Consider the following 22,776-nt stretch of genomic DNA (forward strand, 5'->3'; position numbering starts at 1 on the left):
CTCCTATTATATTTTGACATCATTGCATGTGTGAATGAAATGCAACGGAATGAACGGAGTGCAGTTTGCTCCCGTTCACTGCCAACGTCAGAAGCAGCTACACCAACGCTTCTCAGTATATAAAATAGCGAGAAGCATCGAAAGGATTCGATTGAAACTAGTAGAAAGTAAATCGTAATTTCAGTATTAAAGTTTAATTCAAGTATCATGGATGAATTGGAACGAATTGCACAGTGACACAGAAATTAATAATGCATAATAAAAAACATCATGCACTGTAGTTCTCTCGTTCCCGTCTCTCTCCATCTATTGTCCTTCTGTCCCTCAGAATCACAATTTGAAACGGGATGGGAAGATTTAATCATTTTAAGACAAATCTAAAATATAATGTATGACAGGGGCATGGATAACTAAAAAATGGCGAATCCCTGAGTGACAAAATGAAAAAAAAATCCGGTAGGATTATCCAATTCAATCAAGTTGCTGCTGTATAATTTTGCTCAGTGTGGATTGCTTCTGTACATACTTTTTAACATGTATCGCTTTTTGTTCGAAGGAATTAAAGAAATTGAATTTGATTTAGTTGAATTGAACTTAATAATTCAAGCGGTTAAACATTTTCGCTGATAATCAGTATGAGGTAGAGAATATGGTTTTTACCCCAGAAATATTTTCATCTTCAATGTACGTAAACTTACAGGATGACGATTATGGAATAACCATTATTATTATTATTGGCAAACTGAATGAGCCGATTATCATGGCATCACAAGCCTTCTGTTCGATCGCACACAAGCCAAGCCAAGACTAAATATTCGTCTCATTTCCATTATCAAATACCTACACATTGCATAGTAATGCATAATAATATTGCATAATAATTATGTTATACTGATACAGCCGATTACAGTGGGGTGCATGTGCTTGGATTGAGAAAAGTGTATTATTATATCGTTGAAGTCTATTGATGTAGCTGTCGTATACCGTTCTGCTTTGAGGTTTTCACGTATTCTTGTATACAAACTTTGCACAATTTCATTGTTGCTGTTGCTTGTGATTTGTCATGATATACAGGTAGAAAAATAAAAGATAACAATCTGTCCATTTACGCGACAAACCGACACCAGGGGGCATTTCTTGAAGTGATTTGTCAGATATTTTTTCTCCTCTGATACTTAAGCTGATTCTGCCACATAATGTAACATATGGCAGAGTCATGTGTGTGTTTGCACAAACTGTTGCTGGTGATGACTTGTGAGCTTGTATTGGCTGGTTTGTGTATGTGTATGTTCTGCTAATGTGTGTGGCTGGATTGTCAACACGTAGGCAATTAGTTCAATTGTTATAATGACATGCTTTTGCTGTGGAGTGGCATCAATAATATGTATGTACTCTCAGCTGCATACTTTATGGTTAAATGGATAATAATTCACGGCCGGCGCCACGTTTTTAAAAGGGGGGGGGGGGGGCAGTTTATATTTATTTTCTTGTGCCACTTCAGGATTTTATCAGCTGACAAGGAAAAAAAAGTTAGTGGATGCGCTTAATTGATTGTGATTTTTTTTTTCAAGGTAATTTATTATAGATTATAATTTTGATATTTTATATGTAAATGCTGGAAGCTTAAATAAAAAATCATGACGAGCTTGTTTCTTTATTGTCCTACTTCAAACAAACTTTTCAGTAATTGGTAACTCTGAAACCTTGTTAAAACCACACCTGACGTTACTTCATCCCAAATATGGGATATCAGGATACTCTTTTGTTCATGCACGTCGGTCTGACAAGGCTCTCGGGGAGGTTGCCTTGTATGTCAAGACATTGGACTGTATAATTTGGAATTTGTCTGGTACAAAACTTTATCTAGATAGGCTTCGAATCTTTTCTTTTCTTTTTTTAATAGCTGGTTGCATAATAAGAAAGCAGTGATGCAAATGATTAACAAATTGCCGTATACATCGACGTAAATAGGAGCTGAGAGAATTGATCTGTGTTTTAGTAGTATCTGTGACAAAAGAAATCATGGGCATACTCAGCATACGTACATACATTGATACTCAGCATACGTACATGAATTGAATTGAATTGAATTGAATTGAATACATACATAATATGTACGTGCGTATGCACGATTCATGCGATTATGTCATTCAGGTTTTCACTGAGTTATATGATCAATTATTTTTCCCTGTTTTTCCAAGTGACAAGTATAAGGAAAAGTCCAAGATACCTCGGATTACTTTTGGTATATTGAAGTCAATAAATCGTAAACACAAGCTTTATAGCAATTTGTCAAAACGCATATTGATACTTAAAAAAAGAAGTATGCAGTCTAGAAAAATATTTATTACCATGGGTTGTAAAGAGTTATATTAAAACAACATGGTTACACATCAGTGATATCTTATATGGGGAGGGGTAAGAAGTGTTCAATCCCTTCTGAGATGTTTCATGGGAGATCATTTTTGGTGTTAAGCAAACAGGCTGAAGCTTTCAACAAGTATTTTATAGGCTACCCGGTAAAATAAGTAGTGAAATTCCGCCATTTCCACAATCTTTTCATGAATACTTAAAGCAAAGTGATACGTCGTCTTCGTTTTTTTAGTCCATCTGTACTCTGTAATTGAAATCACAAAATGTGTACCTTAAATCGCTTCAGTTGTCACACTCAATTGGTTAAGAAAATATCACCCCTCGGGTTGTCAAGGAATGTATTCATTTTTTTTTGATGAGCCCTGAATATGTCTTAATTTCAATAATTCGTTGTCAAAAGGAATTGTGCCTGACAAGTTCAAAGAAGTCAAGGTAGTTCCTGTGTATGATAAAAGAGATGATGATAAAAATCTGATTAATTACAGAACCGATAGCTTTTTGGATTTCATCAGTCTTTCCTGAAGATCTATAGGAAAACTAGTCTACAAGCGTTACGGGTTCTTATGGAGGTTTTCTGATCTCGCAGCTGTTTGGTTTCCCGAATGATTTTTCTACTAGCATGGGTGTTTTTAACTTGTTAAATTCTGTAACAAAATAATTTCATGATGAAAAGTTTTGCTTTGGAATTTTCCTAATTGTAGATTTGAAAAAGACATTTGAGAGCATAAACTCTACTATTAACGTTATTATGGTTTAAAAGCTATACTTAAAATAAAACGTTCACAACATTACTGAACATAACTTTGCTGTAATAAACTATTGTTAAATGTTCCAAAGACGAATTCATGTACTATTTTTTTTTAACCTATAGAGGTAAAATTACTCAGAACGATATTGTTACTATACATGTTGGGGGACACAACGTTGTTCGTAGCGATAAGTTATATTCAATTTCCTTGGATTTATTGTTGATTAGCTGTTGACTTAATTGGAAACCTCCGTCAGAATCTGTTCGCACCATCAAATTCTCGAAGCATGAAAGTTATATGGATAAAGATGTATTTTGCCTGTGAGAATTTCAAAAACTCTGTACACTTTGTTTTTCCGTACCTGACGAATTGTAATGTTGCACTGATGGGACAATACTTACTTTGAGACTCATATTGATGAATTTAAGGTATTCAAAAGAAAATGATTAAGTGTATCACAAAGTCAGACTTCAGACAGCCGAGTAAACCACAATTTCTTCAGTTAGGGTTGCTACAGTACCATGCATGAATTAGTACCATTTGGCAGTTCGATTTTAAACTCCAATCCTCTCCACAATCTTGCCAATTAAATTTCCCTTTCTCTCATAGATTCATACCATGATATAATTATACGGTAAAGAAAGCTCCTCCATCGAGTAATCAATTGATATGTTAGCAAATATATTAGGCCTAGGGGCCTCGGGACACCACTCACATGCCTGGCTTCTTAAGAGGTCCTATATGGAACGCCATTTGGGCCTATCTTGTGTAGGCATGTATCTTTAAGAATTCATGATTTATGTAATTGCTGATGCATAATTGTTTTTGGGTGTTAAATAAACTTCACTTCAAAAACTGTTATACGGAACTGGAATTCTTGCATCTGATTGGCTGAGAGTGAATTTGTCAGACAAAACGCGTCATGAAATGCCCTCCTGCTGGACTCCAAAGTCCAGTAAGAGTGGTATAGCATTTCTGGTCGATTACTTCAGTCAACCCGACCCGGCTCGTAAGCCGCTAAAAAAGGTCGACTAACTTCAACTCAGTCTAGTCACACAACACAAGCAGGCGAAATGGCTTCCCCAGCGAAAACTGCTGCTACTCTGAAGAAAGATAAGAAGGAGGAGTCCTTTCTCGACAAAGTGACTACATTAGGAAGAAAGAAGAAGGGTAAAGAGGGTAAGTTGCCTGGCAGCCATATTTTTGGTGTATTTAAGATTTTGTGGCGTAAAAGGGATGGAAGTATTGAGATTTTACTGACTAATACTCGGTGTGTCCCACACACATTCTTCGCATATATTTAGCATGCCTCAGCAACAGTCGGTGCAGTGATCGGGCACCGACGAGTGCACACCGTCCCGCTCTACCAGCCCAATCGTGTCAATACGTGCATTACGTGTGAGTAGCCATTGGCACTGGCATTGCCATGATAGGTAGGTCCTAGAAATCTATTACCAAGTACAACGAGTTATAACTTATATGCTTGGCATTCCGTACTCGAGACACAGTGATACAAACTGACCCTTATTACCATCAAATTAGAATTCTGGTCGTTCGGTATACAATTGTACCAACACTTTGGTTCGGGGGAATAAATCTAATGATCTGTGACCTGTGTAAAAACGTCATAGATAGAACTTTAGAGCCAAAGTATTTAAAACCTCTTTTGTTGTTAGTTGGTCATGGAATTTGGGTCATTCCAGATCTCCCAACCATTTTGAGTTAGAAGAAAGAATCTGACTTTTGACCATTTCATTTCATTTCATTTCATTTCATTTCATTTATTTCCACAGGGTAGATAAAAAGACATACAAACATTACATGAGCGCAACTTACATCATGCAAGATGCAATGCAATAAATATATAACATGTGGGGGAATCAACAATAGGCCATGAAGGCCTTTCAAAGGCTGATCCCTGACAATTAAAAATGGTACAATTATTAATTACTATCAGTAGTATCACAGAACAAAACATTACAGAGTACATTGGACTATACAGATGACAAAACATTACAATAAACAAGTGATTAGGCCAAGTAAAAAAAGAAACCAGTTTCTCGTCCTCGCGCGCATCGATTTTGGCCGCCGCATCGATTTTTTTACTATTTACTATTTTCAAAATGGCGCTGAAAATACCAAGAAATTCATAATTCTCGTCCCAGCCCGCTCCCCGCCCGCATCGATTTTCAGTTACCGCATCGACTTGTTTGATATTTACTATTTTTTCGGCCGCCGGAAAACAAAAAAATCGACAATTCACCTACCAATCGTGATGTCTTATTTCTAATTACGCCTTGCGTCCTCTAACTTCTGCAGTGCGTATGTAATAACGCATGCATTTCATACTGCGAGCTCGGCAAGAAGGAATGACCCACAAAGCAGTTGAACTGTACTAGTATGTAGTTGGATGGGCGGGCCTGGGCTGTGATGTACAGCGCACTCGGTACGTCGTGATGTAGACAGGACGTTGAGCACCTTCTGTACATTTCTCTCGTGCTGTTGCCCGATTCATGTGCTGCTAGATTGATTGCGCAATGTAACCACAAACCCCGTTATAACGAGGTCCGTGGGACCGGCGATATTAGGGAGCTTTAGATTTTGACGCGCGGACGTTTGAGCCGACGCTTGCGCTGGACGTTCTCCTCTCCCTGCGTCGTGTGGAAAAGTAGCTTTAGATTACGCTGGGACGCAACGTATAAAAAATAAAATCGCGCCCCCATATGATCAGTGCATGAAGAAGCTCTCTACGTCGCAAACTGTGCGGACGTGAAAATAGCCCAGTACGCGTAGTAAACAACTCAGGCGACGCAAGCTAAAAATAGATTGACTTTACGCGCGCTACTGCGCAAGCTCAGAACATGTTTTTTTCCTTTGAACGTCCGCGCGTCTAAAATCTAAAGCTCCCTATTACCTCGTTGTAACCGGTACCTCGTGATAATTATACTCATAAAAAAAAACAAAGAAAAACATAAGCATGACGTCATATACCCATCAATATCCTTTGCGTTGTTATTACACAATTATTGAGCGTTATTATTGAGAGTATAAAGGGAGATTATTTGTGAATTAGACGAAGAAATAGAGGCTGAAAGTTAATTCTTTATTGTAATTCTTGTTTGTTCAGCTTTTTCTAAACACCAGCGCAAATATGGGGGCAAATATATAGAGTAACATACAGGCCTTGTTTACCGTAATTAACTTGCTAGGTATTTTTACGCTGTTCGTGCCCAGCGGGAATGCGATGATTTCATGAATCATTTCGGCTGTAATCTTGTACACAATGTCATGTACAATGTATGATCGTTGCGCCCAAATGGATTAAAAGTGCGTTCTTTATTTTCTTCCGAAAATCTCTTCGCGTTTTGTACGACCGTTCTTGAAAATAATGTGACAGGATTGAATGTGGGAGGTTGTCATCCTGTTTACGCAAATCTGTACCTCGTGGACCATTCTGAAAGAAAGAAAAATCTTCATTGTGAAATGCAGTGTTAAAATTGTGATAATGAACAAACCCAGACCTATTCAAACTAATAAATACGTTTGTTTCTTTTTCTGATTTAGGTTAACATGCGTCATTCAACTTTTTTTACGCTACTGTCACCGGGCGAGATCGCGATGATTTCAGAGTAACATACGTGCGTTGTTTACCGCTAACTTGCGAGGTATTTTACGCTGTTGGTGCCCAGCGGGAATTCGATAATTTCATGAATCATTACTTGGCTGTAATTTTATACAATGTATGATCGTTGCGCTCGAAGGGATAAAAAATGCGTTCTTTATTTTCTTCCGAAAATCTCTTCGCGTTTTGTACATCGTTTTTTGAACTGTTGAATGCGTTTGTTTCTATTTCCGGGCACCGATTAAGAAGTAGGTTACTAACATGCGTTATTCAACAATTTTTACGCTACTGTCATCCGGCGAGATCGCGATGATTTAATTAATTAGTTCGGCTTTAATCATATTATACATACTCATATTTAAATTATCATTCGTTAAATGATAATGAACAAATCCAGCTCTATTCAAACTAATACATGCGTTTGTTTCTTTTTCCGAGCACCGATTAAGTAGGTTAACATGCGTTATTCAACTATTTTTACTCTTTACTGTCACCTGGCAGGATCGCGATGATTTCACTAATTATTTCTGCTTTGATCATACACACTCATATTCAAATTATCATTTGTTAAAATGAACAAATCCAGATCTATTGAAACTAATAAATGCGTTTGCTTCTTTTTCTGAACACTGATTAAGTATAGGTTAACATGCGTTACCGTGGTACTCAACTATTTTAACGCTACTGTCACTCGGCGGGATCGGGGCGATGATTTTATCATTTCGGCTTTGATCATCCAATCTCATATTTGCTCAAAACCAGCAAAAGAACTGGAAGTCGGAACTAAAATTGGAAAGGATATAATGATGAGTTGCACACGCATTCCAATTGTCCATTTTGGTCACAATTTTATTGTCGCTACATGAAAAGTTTTTGAATGCGTTATCTATTTTTTTTTTTTGTCGTTGCGCTGTGGTCTGACCTCATATCACGCACGCGTTTCTCGCGAAAAAGAAAATCTAATGATTATGTTTAATAATTTAGTAGGAACATCGGAAGGTGTTCCTGTGTCTTATCGCGTGATTAAGAAGAAAACATGGAAGGAACGGTTCTCTGCAAAACGGGAAAAGACGTGGATAGCGAGATTTCGGTTTCCAATGTTTCATTTGTCGCGTGTTTCAAAGCGGCAATTTGGTCAAGAAATAGAACCTCGTTATATCCGATCAAATTGCTTATGTTTATCTTTATCATGATTTACCGAAATTGTCCTTGTTATAACCGGAATCTCGTTATAACCGAACACGTTATAACCGATTCCTTCTGCCATTACACGCAAAGGAAAACGGGACCGACGCGATCACCTCGTTATAAGCGGTTCCTCGTTATAACCGAACTCGTTTTAACGGGGTTTCACCGTAGTAGAGGAGACCAGCCAGACAGCATAGCAGGCGTTCTGGAGCTGGAAAAAAAAATCGTGGAGTGACGGAGAGAACCGATCTCAAGCGCACGTGTACACAGCGAACGGCTTTAAATAGTGAATATAGTAGTCAACTGGTTTGTATTCTGTCTTTCAGTAAAAAGGAAATCAGGTGGTTGTTTCACAGGGTTGACAATTGGCAGTATTGTCTGCGGCATTTTAAATCCTTGAGCGAATAAGTTTACAGATGAGAAAAGATCTAACTCAGTAAGTTTGTGTTGTGTTGAAAGGCAATAATAATGCTATGCATTTCCAGAGATAATGGTTGGATTCATAGGTTCAGCAAGTGATGCATAAATGTGTATAATTTATGTTAATTTTTTTCCATACCCTTGATATGACTGAATGAATACAGTCACAGTGTAGTTGGTATACTTGTCATGCATAAACAGCAATATACGCAGATTTGGTATTAAATTGTGCATCACTCAAAAGTGGTTTATATAACTGCTCAGTGCTGCTTCTTGGTAGCACTGTAATGATGGCCATGGAAGAAATGAAGGGAGAATGTGACTTACCTTCACAGGTACATGTTTTACAACATTATGTAGTTTTGGTATACAATCATTCATCATCCAAATGATGAGTGATTATCAAATGTCTTTTTAGAACATGAAGAAACATCTTTAAATGTTTAATGCTATAATGCCATATCAGTATCATTTTGACATCCATCTGCAATTATTGTACAAGCCAGTTTCCAGTTGAATGTGCTACAATAATTTATTGTACTGTGAAGAAATGCAGATACATACCAGCTACACAAAAAGTCACAAACACAAATGATAAATAAAGCAGTATTTTGAATATCATGGAACTTATTTCAGTCGTACATTTGTTGAAAGACATGTTTTATACCTGTTTCAATTAACAGCACAATACATCAGAATTGCAAGTACACTGGTATCAGAAATGCCGTTACAACACTAAATACCAGTATTAAGATGGCCATTTTCCCTTCGACATCTGTAGTGGAAAGAAAAGCAATTTCTGCATGCATGAAGTTTCATTTCAAGTATGGTACATACATCTATTTGTTTGAAGATGCACAGAGTGCAGGCAAGACATACACTTGGGACCTGGTCTCTCATAAAATTATAACGCAGCTACCAGAGTGATATTTCATTTCGTAAATTGGATATAGAAAATAGTAAAGCCCTCTCTTGTTACCTTTCTCAGAATTACCGGACGAGAAACACATATTACTTTCATTTTGACAATCCTCGAAAAAAATAGTAAGATATCAAATAGTAAGGACCTCCCTCATCGCCTTGCTCAAAAAACCCGGACGAGAAACTACTATCTTTTTTTACTTGGCCTTAGACAAACAATATATTATCTAAGTCATTCATGCGTGTGTCAAACGAGATTACTGAATCAAGAGAAATTATTTTCTTGGGCTTGGCTCTTGTTTCAGTTCTAACTTAGGACCTGATCTATAGGTGTTTCCTAATCCCATTTTTCTTGATAAATTTTTTTATATACTCTTATGGGAACTGAGCGAAAGATCGATCTGTATCTGAGTAGCCAGACGTCAGAGTCAGACCATGGTCCATGTTCTAAACTTCTATTCTCACTCACCAAATGCATATTTTCCTTTCCAGACATGCCATTTGCATTTCCCATAACCATGCATCAGATAAGTAGGCCCACAGGACGCATAGTTTTTCCATGAATCTGGCAAAATACAGTCAGCACACAGTTTTGCCATATTTTAAGGATTATGACCCTTTCCATACAAACAGATATTAGATAACTCACAGTAAAATCTACCTCCGAAGTATCCAAACTAGCACAGCTAACCTTGTGCCAGTGGGTTCAAACAATTAATTCAGAGGTACTTTAACCTTCTTACACACTGAAACCTATTAATAACTTGTATACAGTACTGTCTTGAGCTCTCTTTTTCAGGTAGCCCCCTTATAATACTTGGACTTACTAGATTTGCATTGACTTTTCTATATTTTCTGAGGCAGAATATGAATACTACCAGTAAACTGTGTATTAGACCACTATTACGTAGAAGTTTTTATTGATTCGTATTCTCTAAATATATGAATTAGCTGTCTGTATTATTATTTTCGTACCACTCTCAAAATTGAAGTTAACTTGTGCATATTAGAAGACTCCTCTCCTGTAATAAAGTGTGTAACACACTCTTACAGTATGTAGCATTATCACTCTGATATCCATGATTTGTTAATGTTGTGGTTGCATTTACGTACTTTAAGTATATAAGGCAACTTTGACAGAAGCTTTCCATTGTACATTATAATTAGCTTAAGATTGAAAAAAAAAAGAGCATGCAAATAAACCTCCCACTCGTTTGTTGATGCCCAAAATGTAATTCTTGTCCTGCACTAAACAAGGATGCATTGTTATAGGTTATAATCCATTATTACCTACGCCAAGGGAGGAGGTTATGTTTTCATTACCGTTGGTTTGTTCGTTCGTTCGTTTGTCCATGTGCAAAATAACTCAAAAAGTAGTGAACGGATGGGATGAAACTTGCAGGAAAGGTTTAGAATGGTACAAGTAACAAACGATTAACTTTTGGTAGTGATCCGAGAATTTTTTGGGAATTTATGAAGGATTTTTGATATTTTGGCAGGTAGGGTCAATAAACTTGGGAGTTCAGGCTGCGCATATTTGAGGTTTGCATGCGCGCACTAAAGTGTGTGCTCTAGTTTCTGCTGGGGCTAGGCGCACTATGTGTGTAGCTGAGGGTTTATGACGTAACAAAGGCTTCTAATTGGGAAATTGGGAGACCTTCAGCATGAAGTGTAAGTACTGTACGTATGGGTGGAAATCACTGATATCTCTATGGAAGAACAAGATCAGTGATGGAAATGAGCTGCATGCTTGGCGGAGGTCTGCACTCTCAGAGTGCTTCTCTAGTTTTGAAAGAAATGCCCTTATTTAGAGGTTGTCCACATGATAGGGGAATGGAGGGCATTGTGTGATATTACAACTGTTTGACGTGTTGCCAATCACGATTAGGTACCAAGAATGGCCACTTTTGTCAATGCAGAGAAGTTGTAAGTATGAAGTATTGATTGTCTTATAGGCTATATTTGTAGTATTTGTAGTAAAGCACTTGGCTTACTTTGAATACTAGATGGAAATGGATTTGGAGTAAGTCTGAGCAAAACCACCAAAACAGAGACTGCTCTTCAGTTATGCTATTATGTTTATAGAGTACAAGTTTCACTGTTTGAAACTTTTGAAAAGTTATGAAAAGTCAGAGATCCATTGATATGTGCTTTCTGTCTAATACTGCTTCTTTTATGTCTCTCTTTCCTTATCTCTTCCCATTACATTGTATTGTATTTGAATGATTACCTGATGGCTTGCTTTGATGTACAATATCATACTCATCATGTAAACAGATTTGTGGAAAACTTGAAGTTCTAATACCACTTGCCCCAAAATGATTTTTAATATGAAGGGAACAAGGTGTTCTGATTCCCTGATGATTAGAATCTGGAAAAAAAAAACATGACAATATTCCCCCCCCCCCCCCTCTCTCTCTCTCTCTCTGTACATAGATGATATCAATGATGTTGGGAAGAATGCCCTGGAGTCTCCAGGCAGTCCTACTGAATTCAACCCAGAAAGCTTCATCATGGGTGAGTGTCCTCACGTAGACAGTACAGCACAAAAATTTTTCTGTCAGAATCAAATCTTATGCATTTTGAATTTGAATCCCCAAGAGTAATGAAGATTAATATCCATGTACACTTGTATTTTAATAGTGCTTTTAAGCTTTTATCACATATTGTAATTCCATCATGAGCATTATCATTGCTGTCAAAGTGGAAATTTTTGCCGTGTTGAAATTTTCGCACATTTTGCGCAACCAGAAGCTAGCGCAAAAGTAAAAGCCCACAAATATTTTTGTGTGCCATATGTTCCAGTAGTTGGTGTCTTGAATCTGCCGAATTAAAAACACGCGAAACTCTTCTCACCCGGCCAAGTTTGAAAAATTAGTTGAGCAAAAAAAATCCACTTTTACAGTATTTGGATTTATGTTATTACTAGAGTTTGAAGTTGAATGGGACATAATTTTTTTTTTTTTTTGCTTTCTTGCAGTTGAATTAATGTTATATTGGAAGAGGTTTAAAAGCCCTTTCATTCCTTGTATGGATAGTAAATGACTGAAAGGAAGCTTGTCGTAGACCGATGCCAAACGCTACCTACAGCAGATATCTATGAAAACTGGAAAATTTGTGCAGACTAAATCTGTTTGCTTCTATGCTAAAATCATAGATATTCAATAAAAAATAATAAGTATGTTACCAGCACAGTGACCTAAAAAAGAGAATTGTTTTAATGAGCAGAAGTTATGTGTACATCTACTAAAGTATAGCATGAAACCTGAATTACTACATAGTTTGACCTTAGGATGGACCGTAGTGTGCATTGCCACAGAGCTCTTAGAATAATGATTTAGGATTTATACCATGGTACCACATGTAGGAAGTCAGTATCTGGTATCAACAATTTCCTGTTTTTGAGTGAAAGATGAACCCACCCACGAAGTTTCAATACAAAAAAGTTTGATAGTGACTTGAATTTTGACCTAGACCCAAGTTCTGTTTACTGTGTCCTTCTTTTCTTGAATTCTACCAGAGGAAGGAGAGGAGCGCTCTATGATTGAACCAGATTCCAGGGAGAGTATCAAGTTAAAGGAGCTGATTGAGGTAGGCTCTTATCTCGACATGTTTTCCAAGTGTTACCAGTCTTATGACATGTATGGAGAATGGCATTGTTCGAGGTCATTATGGACACATATGGAGAATGGCATTATTCAAGGTCATTATGTCGGGTTTATGGAATGATATTCCCTGTTCATGTCCTTGTCTAAATTCTGACAAAACAGTATGATTTCATACTACTAGAAGAGGTAGTATTGATAGTTTTCATTGAAACTCTAGCCGTGGAAAAGATGACGGCAAAGAACCAACCGACAGTATCACTAAGCACTCTATGGTCAGCTTTTGTTAGATTTGTCGTGTATTATGATTGAGAGCAAAGTCAAAGAAGAGTAAATAGGGCAAGAAATTTTGTCATGTAGTGTATTTCTCTTTCTTTCAGTACACACAGTGCTACTTCTACATAGTATTGGCAAAACATTACATTTAATGTCTCTTCCTGTTTTTGCATGCTTTTAACAATGGGGTATGTGTTCCGAAAATGACAGTAAGGCACATGTCATGTAAAGTTCTAACTGCACAATAACTATGTCAATTTTGAGTAAGCTATCTAAAAATTCATCAAGTATGGTTTGCATTTTGTTTATTTTGTCCTTCAAAAGAGCACAGAGCTAGCCGTTATGTTAACTTCAGCCACTGTTACTGTCAACAAGTGGTACCTTTACTGCAATTCAAATGAGTTTCTATTTCTTATGAAAATACAGTCATCAGATAATGTTGATTAAAACAGTGTACCCTCTGCCTGCTTCTCATCATCTCAGGTGCTAAAGAAGTGGATCAACGAAGAGCTGAAGGACAAGCGAATAATTGTCAGAGACCTGGAAGAGGACCTCTATGATGGTCAGATTCTGGGCAACCTTGTCGGTCAGTATCCCCCAGCATCTCTGTCCCTTCCATGAAAATCTGATTACCTCCACCAAGGAAGGAAGTAATGTTTTCATCGGCGTGGGTTTGTTTGTTTGTTTGCCTGTGTGCTAAATAACTCAAAAAGTTCTGGATGGATTTGGATGGAACTTTGCAGGAAAAGTTGATAATGACACAAGGAGCAGATTATAAAGTTTTGGTAGCGATCCAGGAATTTTTATGGATATTTGAAGGATATTTTATCTTTTTAAAAATAGGGTCAATGAGTCTAGGAGTTCAAGCTGCACATATTTGAGGTTTGAATATGTGCTCTAAAGTACATGCTGTGCTTGGACGAGGTGCCATGCAGTTGGAAGTTGATGACATAAACAAAAGTCTTCTGTATTGGGAAATTGGACGATTTTCAATAAGTGTGTGTGAGTGCAAAATAGCTGCTTGGCGGAGATCTGCGCTTTCAGAGCACATTTCTAGTTACAACTATCTGTGTGACTGCTGTGCACAAAAGAAAACAAAGTAACCTCATTACTGTCTGGTATGAAAAACTAGGATCACTCTTCAATAAATCAGCACAATTACCTCCAACCGTTCTGTCATAGTCAGTTGCTGGCTTACAGATTGGTTCATAGTTCAGCAGCTTAGATTAGTCTCTGAAATTGATTGAGAGTTTGATATGCAGAATTAGGTACCAAAGTAATTTAGAAGTGAGAGGAGGTGGGCTTCATCACGCTTGAATACCTTCCATGCCATTGAACAGAAAAACTGGCGGGAATCAAGTTTGAGGTGCGCGAGGTGATGCAGTCAGAAATCTTCCAGAAGCAGAAGCTGAAGTCCATCCTGGACTATGTCAACAAGCTCCTGAACCTCCCCCGATGGAACAAGGACAAGTGGAGTGTCGACGGTAAGGCAGAGCATTAGAGCCTGTACAATGGTTTGTAGCTGCCAGTGACCAGTCAGCTGCTTTCATTCCAATTCAATAGCCACTTTTCCTCTGCTGCTCAAGAGATGGCATAGTTTTGGTTGAGATGAGGATTTAGGTTTTAACTTTTTGTGAGATAATCAGAAACCATTCATATGTGACCCTGCATCACAAAACGAACACAAAGTCGCCAGACATGAAATTTTTTAGTTAAGAGCATATTCTGAAAGAGCAGACCATAAGCTTTAAAATGATGTATAACTCAAATCAAATGGACTCTCCTAACCTATCTAAATATTGGAAAGAAAGCACACACTCGGGAAGAGAGTGAACTGAGAAAAGAGGCTCTGAATTACAGTGTCTATTCAAGCGCTAAATTTTTACCAAGCCGTGCTGGCTGTGCGATGAATGTGACAAAAAATAGTATGTAAACCACCAGAGTAACACAATGAAGGGATTATCAGATTAATCTGGAAGTGAGCAGGCCTTATCAACACATTCTGTCCATAATTGATACCAACTTTCAAAGCAGTAGCATCATCCTTTCAAAAGTTATTATAGTTGAAAGTGAAGAGTGTGTACAAGGTTGTTAAGAAATGAAAATTGGACTCTAAAGACACACCTAATCACATTATTCTACCAAAAAATGTTCGAGATAAACTGCTAAAAACACACTTTCCTGCCCGTTTTATGATCCCAAATTTTAGCATAATGTAGATGAAGACTTGCTCTTTCAGAAAATATGAAAAAGTCCAGATTGGCTAGGTTGACCCATTTCACCTATTTTCAGTCCCCACACAAAATCAGTGTGCGACTTTTTGTTCGTTTTGTGATGCACGGTCACATATGAAATATTGAAGACCGTACAATTCTAAGAGGAATTAGAAGTTTATTTGATGAAAATCAATTTTGAAATTACTGAGATATCCAAAAACAAAGACAGATAGAGAACATGTTAATGATTAAATTCATGAAATTCCTCGTTGATGTAGGGCAATTGATCAGTTGCATGGTAATGTTGTCTGAAATCAAGTTAACTCTTTGCATCATTAAATGATGGCTTATGCTTGAAATCAAGGTCAGCCAAAAGAATGTGTTTGGAAAAATTGACTTTAGAGATGAGCTGCCAAGGTCAAAGGTGAAGATTAATACCTTGAATTTAGTTTTCATGCTTTAAGTGTAGAGGTTTGTGAATTTCAGTTAGACTTTGCATCTTGTTCATGTCTGAACAAAACAATTCCATGGCACGACCATGGAAAAGCTCTGATGAAGATCAGGCATAAGAATTCATGGTCACATTCTGAAATTTCAATGTTTGCTTTGCATGATTGATTGATGATAACTACGGGTACCCATCCTCCAGCCTTCCTAAGCCATCTTGAAAGCAATCATGAAGCAGTAGGATGGACGCATTGCCTTATTTGACTCTAGTCAGCAGAATCCACGAGTTCAGTCTCACTATTCGTCTCTATTTTCTGATTTGCATAATACTCTGTCCTCCAGCGATTCACTCCCGTAACCTGGTTGCCATCCTTCACTTGCTGGTCGCCCTCGCCTTCCACTTCAAGGCACCCATCATGATCCCCCAGTATGTGGTGATCAAGGTGGTTGTAGTACAGGTTAGTGGACTGGAGACAGTGGGCAGAAAGTTTTGTCACCAGACAGATTTTTATTTCTCCCCTAGCATTCAGTCACTCCGAGTCTCACATATCAGTGTAATTGTTCTAATTGAGCCATTTTTAAAATTTATTCGTGACAGAACTGCATAAGAAAATCAATGTATGTGTGACAGGACTGCATTAGAAAGTAAATGTATGCTTGGTTTGTTAGTCTTAAGTAACTGTACATCTGTTGTAGATGATGAGTAATTTTAGATTCTTGCTACTATGTATAGAAGTATTCTTAACCTCAATGTAACACCTGTGCCTGTACCACTTGCCGTTTTTTTAAGCCAAGTAAGGGGGACAAGATATGAGAACACTGCTTTTATTTCCATCTTCTATATGTAAAGAGTGACACACTTTGTTAGTTCGACCCTTCCAACAAGAATAACCTGGATGTTTACCAATGTAACATTAAAGATATATTAAAGGAACATGCACCTTGTACTAGGGAATTTAAAAAGGTATGATACAGCTTGTTTTTAGGTAGGGCAGTTCGACAAAGATAGTTGAATATGTTGACAGTACATACAGGTAGGAAGATGCGAGTGTGTCCTTGTCTCCTCATGACTATGTTTGAATTTGTATGACTAATGTGGTAGCCAGTGAGATGTGCTCATACTAACTCTCAACTCATTTTTTCTTTTCTTTTTTCTTTTTTTTTTGTCTCCAGAAAAAAGATGGTGTGCTCCAGACTACAAGAGTAGAAGAGGAAATTACTGCCACCAACGAGTGAGTATGAATGTGTTCAGGAGAATTTGCTTATACCCTTTTCTGTCAAGTTGGCAACAGCAGTTAAGTGTACATGTATACTTTTGTTGTCAGTAGTGTTTTGATATGCATTGTTTTTAAATTTAAGGGATATGAAGGATAGAGGTGTGCTTAATCAGAAGGGGGAGGGAGCAATTGAGTCGGTGCATTTTGAAATGACAGTGCTCTCCTGAGCTGCCCATCCAGGCAATTGCTACCATTCCAAACTGTGTTTGCTGCCATCTTGTGTCACAGTAGTGAGCATGAGCCACAGACTGAGGAGCATGTCATTTGATAGTGGGTATGTACACCATGTCAAGTGAAGGCAAAATTTTGACTGACATTTGCTTGTGAGCCAGGAACCGAGGTGAAGTTTGTAATTCCTGTCACACTTACATGCACTGCTGCTACGCTTGACGCAGTGTACACATATTGATAATTGGGCTGGATTTCAGAGACACATAATTAAATAGTTCAATAAATGTTGTTGTTTTGTTATTTGGATTTACACATGTAAAGAGTAAATATGGCCTCCAATGTTGTGATCTAAATTTGCAGCATGAAAATATCATACCATAAATGGTGCCAAATTTTGACAGAATATTACGTCTACTGTAATAAGGGGAAAACAGATAGTATATGGAGTGGGTAGCCAATCACCAAATTATGTTTTGAATGAGGCATATGTTGGAGTCACTTTAGTTTCTATCTTTTATATCTAAACTCATGAATATGTTGTGCCTCACTACATGTAAGCATTTCATTTCATTCTTACCGCATTCTGCAATGTGATGTCAAGAACAATTCAAATTGCTTCAAAGAGATATATACCTACCATGTCTTTCATTATGATGCATTATGATCCTGTTTGCCAGTGATACGGCTGCAGTGCCGAATAAGCCTCATCCCAATTTCAGTGACTCAAAAGAAATTAAAAAAAAAAAAAGTTGCTGTGTTGGAAATACCTAGATTTGGTCATGGTGACGTAAAGACTGCACCCTAAATTTACATGTACTTCTTCATATATCTGTTAAAAGTAGTGTTACCTTATCACTGGTGAATATGGTACATACATTGCCTGTTCTGCTTCCAGATATATGCATGTGAATGTCAAAAGAAGTAGTCAGAGGGAGAAAAGTAGATAGTTGTTTGCTGTTTGTGCTGACATTTTCAATGTACCCTCTGCCTGAAATACCATCATGCCAAGTTTGTCCTTGATGCTCATTGCCCAGAGTATGAAAAACGTAACATTTGCATCATCAACATGTAGCTCATCAGAATTATCTATCATCAGGTTGCCAAGTGTTTCAGTACTTTGGATCGACATGAAGGTATTTTTGCCCTTACAGTCTTTGCCTTCATTAGAGCAGCTTGCGTGATTGCAAAAAAATAAATAAATAAAATGAATAAAGAATAAAAAATAAATAAATAAAGATAGAAATGAAAAATTATGCACTGTCTGAAGGAGAATTTACTCTGGTGTGGAAGCTGTTTCCACTGTGGGCAATCATTTTCATGGGGCATACCCCACTGAATTCCAGCAGAGTCAGAAGAGTACTCCTAACAAGAAAGTTGCATCCAATTGTAATGCCCATATTTCATGTGACTTGATATTCCATGGACTGTCCAAAATGGTCATATAGCTGTGGCATACCCAGTGTAGTATGATGATAATTTTCTGCACGTAAATATAAAGGAAAATTTGCTGCATGGATTTCTCTCAGTAGCAGACTACTTTTGGCAACTTTTTAGAGGAAATGGTGATATAAAGAACTTTCCATCATCAGATTAATGAAAGTTACTACGGGAATGAATCACAGTGGTACAGCTATACTTTTGTACATATGTGGCATTTTTGTAGATAATGTTCTATAGCCTGATAGAAATATCCCTTTTAAACTGGACTGCATAGGGCATTTGGTAATTATGACTCTTGATAACAGAAGTGAAAGTAGCTTCACATCATTCTTTTGATATCCGTGGAAAAGGGTCGAGCAACTTTGGTCATTTCTCTTTCAGGTTCCAGACATCGTCTTCATGTCATTCATTTCTTTGTTTTTTCTCACTGAAATGTTATCAATTATATCATAGCAGAATAGCATTTAGTGCTGACATAGAGCATTGATAGAAAAACCTATTTTAGTCCATGTACATGTAGACTGTGAATGTATGTATTCTTTCTGTTTTTTCTTGTCTCTTTGTGTTTTTGGCATGCCTCTTGGAGGAAGCTCTTTAAATAACCAATAGAGACTGCATTGTTTGTGCACAGGTCCATGGAATGGTTTCATGTTGAGCAGGCCAGGTACCGACGAAAAGCTTTGCTGAATGACAGCAACGATTCGCTTCTGTCTCTTGCCACATATATAGCCAGATTAACATCCAGCTTGCATCAATTGTACAACTAATAAGCCATCACATATGATTTCTTATGGGGCACATGTAAAACACAACGAGGCAATGCATTGTTTTTGTTTTGTTTTCTGGAAATAAGTTTTTCTGTTCGTTTGTTTCTTTCTTTGTTTTTCCATTTGCCATTATGTTGTACACTTTATTCTTTTCTTTAGTTTTGAAGAACAAACAGAAAAAATATCCATAAGATTCAAATTTATCATGTGAACAAAGGTTTACAGTGGGTGGAATCTGGCATTTGTCCATATAAAAATATGTCATACTTTTTTTTTTTTTTTGGGTAAATGCACACATTTTTCGCAATGTTTCTTTTCAAATATTAACTGATTAGCATGTTTACGCTTATTATTTTTATCTGCATAATATTCAAAACACATGATATTGTGATGGGGCAACTTGTACTGGTGAAATCATGGTCTCAGAGAGTTCGTGATTGCAGAGACTCCAACCCCAAGCACCTTCTGATCTGGAGGTTCTCCCGCCCGAAACTCCTAGCAAACGGGAGACTCCAAGTTGATGTGTGCGATGCGCGAAGTTCCTATATCTAGATGTTCTCTGGTGCTATCTAAGGCTTATTTTTTCAGCATATGATAGAAATAAGTAAGAAATCCTTTCCACCGGGAGACACATAGCCAGGGCGGGAGAAATCAAATCTCAAACGGGAGAACGGGAGATTGTGCAAAAATGGGCTTTCGGCGGGAGATCTCCCGTCAAAAACGGGAGAGTTGGAGTCTCTGTGATTGGTGTTGGAATGCAACAATTGATCCATATGGGTGTTAAACAAAGTTGATAATATTAAAGTGGGTACCTCATTGGTTTGTAAACTAGTTGGCAACCTGGTGGTGACTTGAGTCTCATTGGTTGTGGAGACGTCTCTGCGATGTCTCCGTGCCGTCTCCTGGAGACTAGCATGGTCTTCAGGGTGTTGTGAGAGAATCAAATATATTTTTTTTTTCTTTTTTCTTTTTTTTTTGGGGGGGGGGGAGACTTTTCTGGTCTCCAGCTAGTCTTTGAGACATCTTCACAACATCTCCATTATGTTTTCTTAGTTAACGCTAAGTTACAGTATTTGGATGTTGTAAATGCCAATTCAGTAGATTTTAGGTTATTTAGTACTATAACAGTCACTGTATTACACTTGTATCATTTTTTTAATGTTGTTGTTGGAAATAAGTCAAAAGACATTCTTTTTTTTTTTTTTCTCTCTTCCTTTTTCAATTATACATATCAAAGATTATTGGTCTGGTCGTGCAAAATCCAAGATTTACCCCACTGTCATATGTTTATTTGTAATATTTTTATGTTGTTTTAGGATTTTTTTCCATCAACAAGGTTACATTCAAATAAATGCGAACTTGTAAGGGAATGAAACCATAATGGGTAAATGTATGTGAATAAAGTGAATGCAGTTTGGAAGAACACATTGGTGAATTTTGAGAAAACGTAAAATCTTAAGCAGTCAAGCATATGAGAGTAGGGAAAAATTGGCATTACTTATGTTGAAGTTGGATTCAATTGCAAACAACAACACATTACACATGCGCGTTATGCACAAACAGTTTGTCCAAACCGTAGACAGAGCACCTCATAAAGAAAAAAAAAATCATAGTGCATTTCTGTTTCATCAAGTAGAACAATCTTTATAGGAAACACTTAAGGACATTGCTAGCACCAGGTAGAGCTGTTGTGCACAATTGTACAGTGGACTCCCATTATAACAAAGTCCTTGGGACTGGCAGGTTTCTTAGGTGATAACCAGATAGTATACAAATATACCAGGCCTGAGAGGCTCTGGTTGAAACTATGCACATGACTGGTTGAAACTATGCACATGAGGTGACTTAGCACTATTTTCTTCGGGGCTGCGCCCCTCAGAAAATAGTGCTACTGAAGTGCGCCCCGAAGAAAATAGTGCTACTGAAGTCACCGAAGGCACATAGTTTCAACCGGTGCCTCGAAAAATTGGCCTGGTATATTTGTTTTATATCCCTCCCAATGAATTTAAGAGTATTCGACTGCTGGTATTCTGTAATTTACCTCTTTTTTTAAGGGCATCTTGCTTTACTTTTCAAGAAGATTGACTAGTCATTCACGCTCGGGAAAGCAGGAGGGCAGCGCGTACGCGTACTATGAAGAGACAACTGCGCGCTCAGCCGCTGAAGTGTACTCGGTGCATTGCTGTACAACGTACTGGTAAACATTCGCAAACTGCAAACTCACTACGCGCTTCATACATGCAATGCGCCTATCCGATCTGTCAACAAGTACGTTCGGTTGCCAGTGCGGTGATGTGCGTGCTCGAGCTGATCAACGATGTGACTGTGAGCTGCAGTTGATTGTGTTTTCTGTCGTCTTTCTACCTAGCTGTCATGTCTGTACATGAATATGGACTATCATTTCCTGTTAAAATGGAAGTATACATTGTAAATTTGGGTAGCATTCAGTAACAGCGTATAAGGTTAGATTAGGCACTGGAAAAATTCTAGCAGTTAAAGCATCGAGTGCCACTGTAAATTCGTGTGATTCGTACGGTGTTCTAACGTAAACAGTGAGCAAGTTAGACTTTAACTTACTCGTTAGACACTCTAAAAAATGATTATTAGGAATGAGATTACGGGAAATAGGGCCTGCTGTTAGACAGGTAGAACTAACGTTAGGCTCAACTAGCGCTAACGTTAGAGCAGGCCTACTATCTACTGCAGTTTCGTTTGTCAACATCTTTTGGGTGGGTCGCTCAAGTTTAATAGTGAACTGCGAGACCAACTTTCGAACGGCGAAGCATGAACTCCCCAAAGGCCTACGGTACGTCGAAGAACCCTAGCTTGCTTATTGTTGTCTAATTTATAGATCTACGATATCGCCTACTCTGTTGTAACGTAGAATGAGCTGAGTCTGAGTCTCTCTAACGTAACCCGTGTCGCATTGAGTGTATGCGTGCCTTGTGGTTCTCGCGAAGTGCAGTGATCTAAGGCGCCGCGATACCCATTCATTTGTACATGAAATCTCTCGCGAAGCGAAGGTGCTGCGATACCCATTCATTTACACGTGAAATATTTCGCGTCGCGACGCGAAGCAAAAAAGGCGCGAAAATCACCAGCGTGGTATAGTTTTTACCATTTCCCTAGGGAGTATAGTCTTTTTCGCGCACTTGTATGGTAGAATTATGTTTTGTTGTTTACAGTGCTCTCGGCCAATCAGAGGACGAGATGCATTTTGTGAGGGATATAATAAAGGTTATAAAGATGTATGATAATTTTGAGACCTGAATTTTTAAATCATGGTGATGAGAATTTCATTATG

The 22,776-nt window shown here is 37.8% G+C and overlaps 1 protein-coding gene across 1 annotated transcript in view; it reads left to right on the forward strand.

Moving 5' to 3' along the window:
• Positions 1-4,187: 4,187 nt before the first annotated feature.
• LOC139733802 (beta-parvin-like) overlaps positions 4,188-22,776 on the forward strand; it is a 35,953-nt gene continuing 17,364 nt past the window's right edge. Inside the window, exons 1-8 of the mRNA XM_071644608.1 lie at positions 4,188-4,301; positions 11,710-11,790; positions 12,794-12,864; positions 13,638-13,740; positions 14,495-14,638; positions 16,160-16,275; positions 16,991-17,049; positions 19,337-19,369. Coding sequence (XP_071500709.1) covers positions 4,196-4,301; positions 11,710-11,790; positions 12,794-12,864; positions 13,638-13,740; positions 14,495-14,638; positions 16,160-16,275; positions 16,991-17,049; positions 19,337-19,369 — 713 coding nt within the window. The 5' untranslated portion in view covers positions 4,188-4,195. The remainder of the gene's footprint in view (positions 4,302-11,709; positions 11,791-12,793; positions 12,865-13,637; positions 13,741-14,494; positions 14,639-16,159; positions 16,276-16,990; positions 17,050-19,336; positions 19,370-22,776) is intronic.

Source organism: Diadema antillarum, unplaced genomic scaffold (assembly GCF_040938485.1).
Source record: "Diadema antillarum isolate AM-2024a unplaced genomic scaffold, OU_Dant_1.0 seq00000491_RagTag, whole genome shotgun sequence".
Classification (NCBI taxonomy): Eukaryota; Metazoa; Echinodermata; class Echinoidea; order Diadematoida; family Diadematidae; genus Diadema; species Diadema antillarum.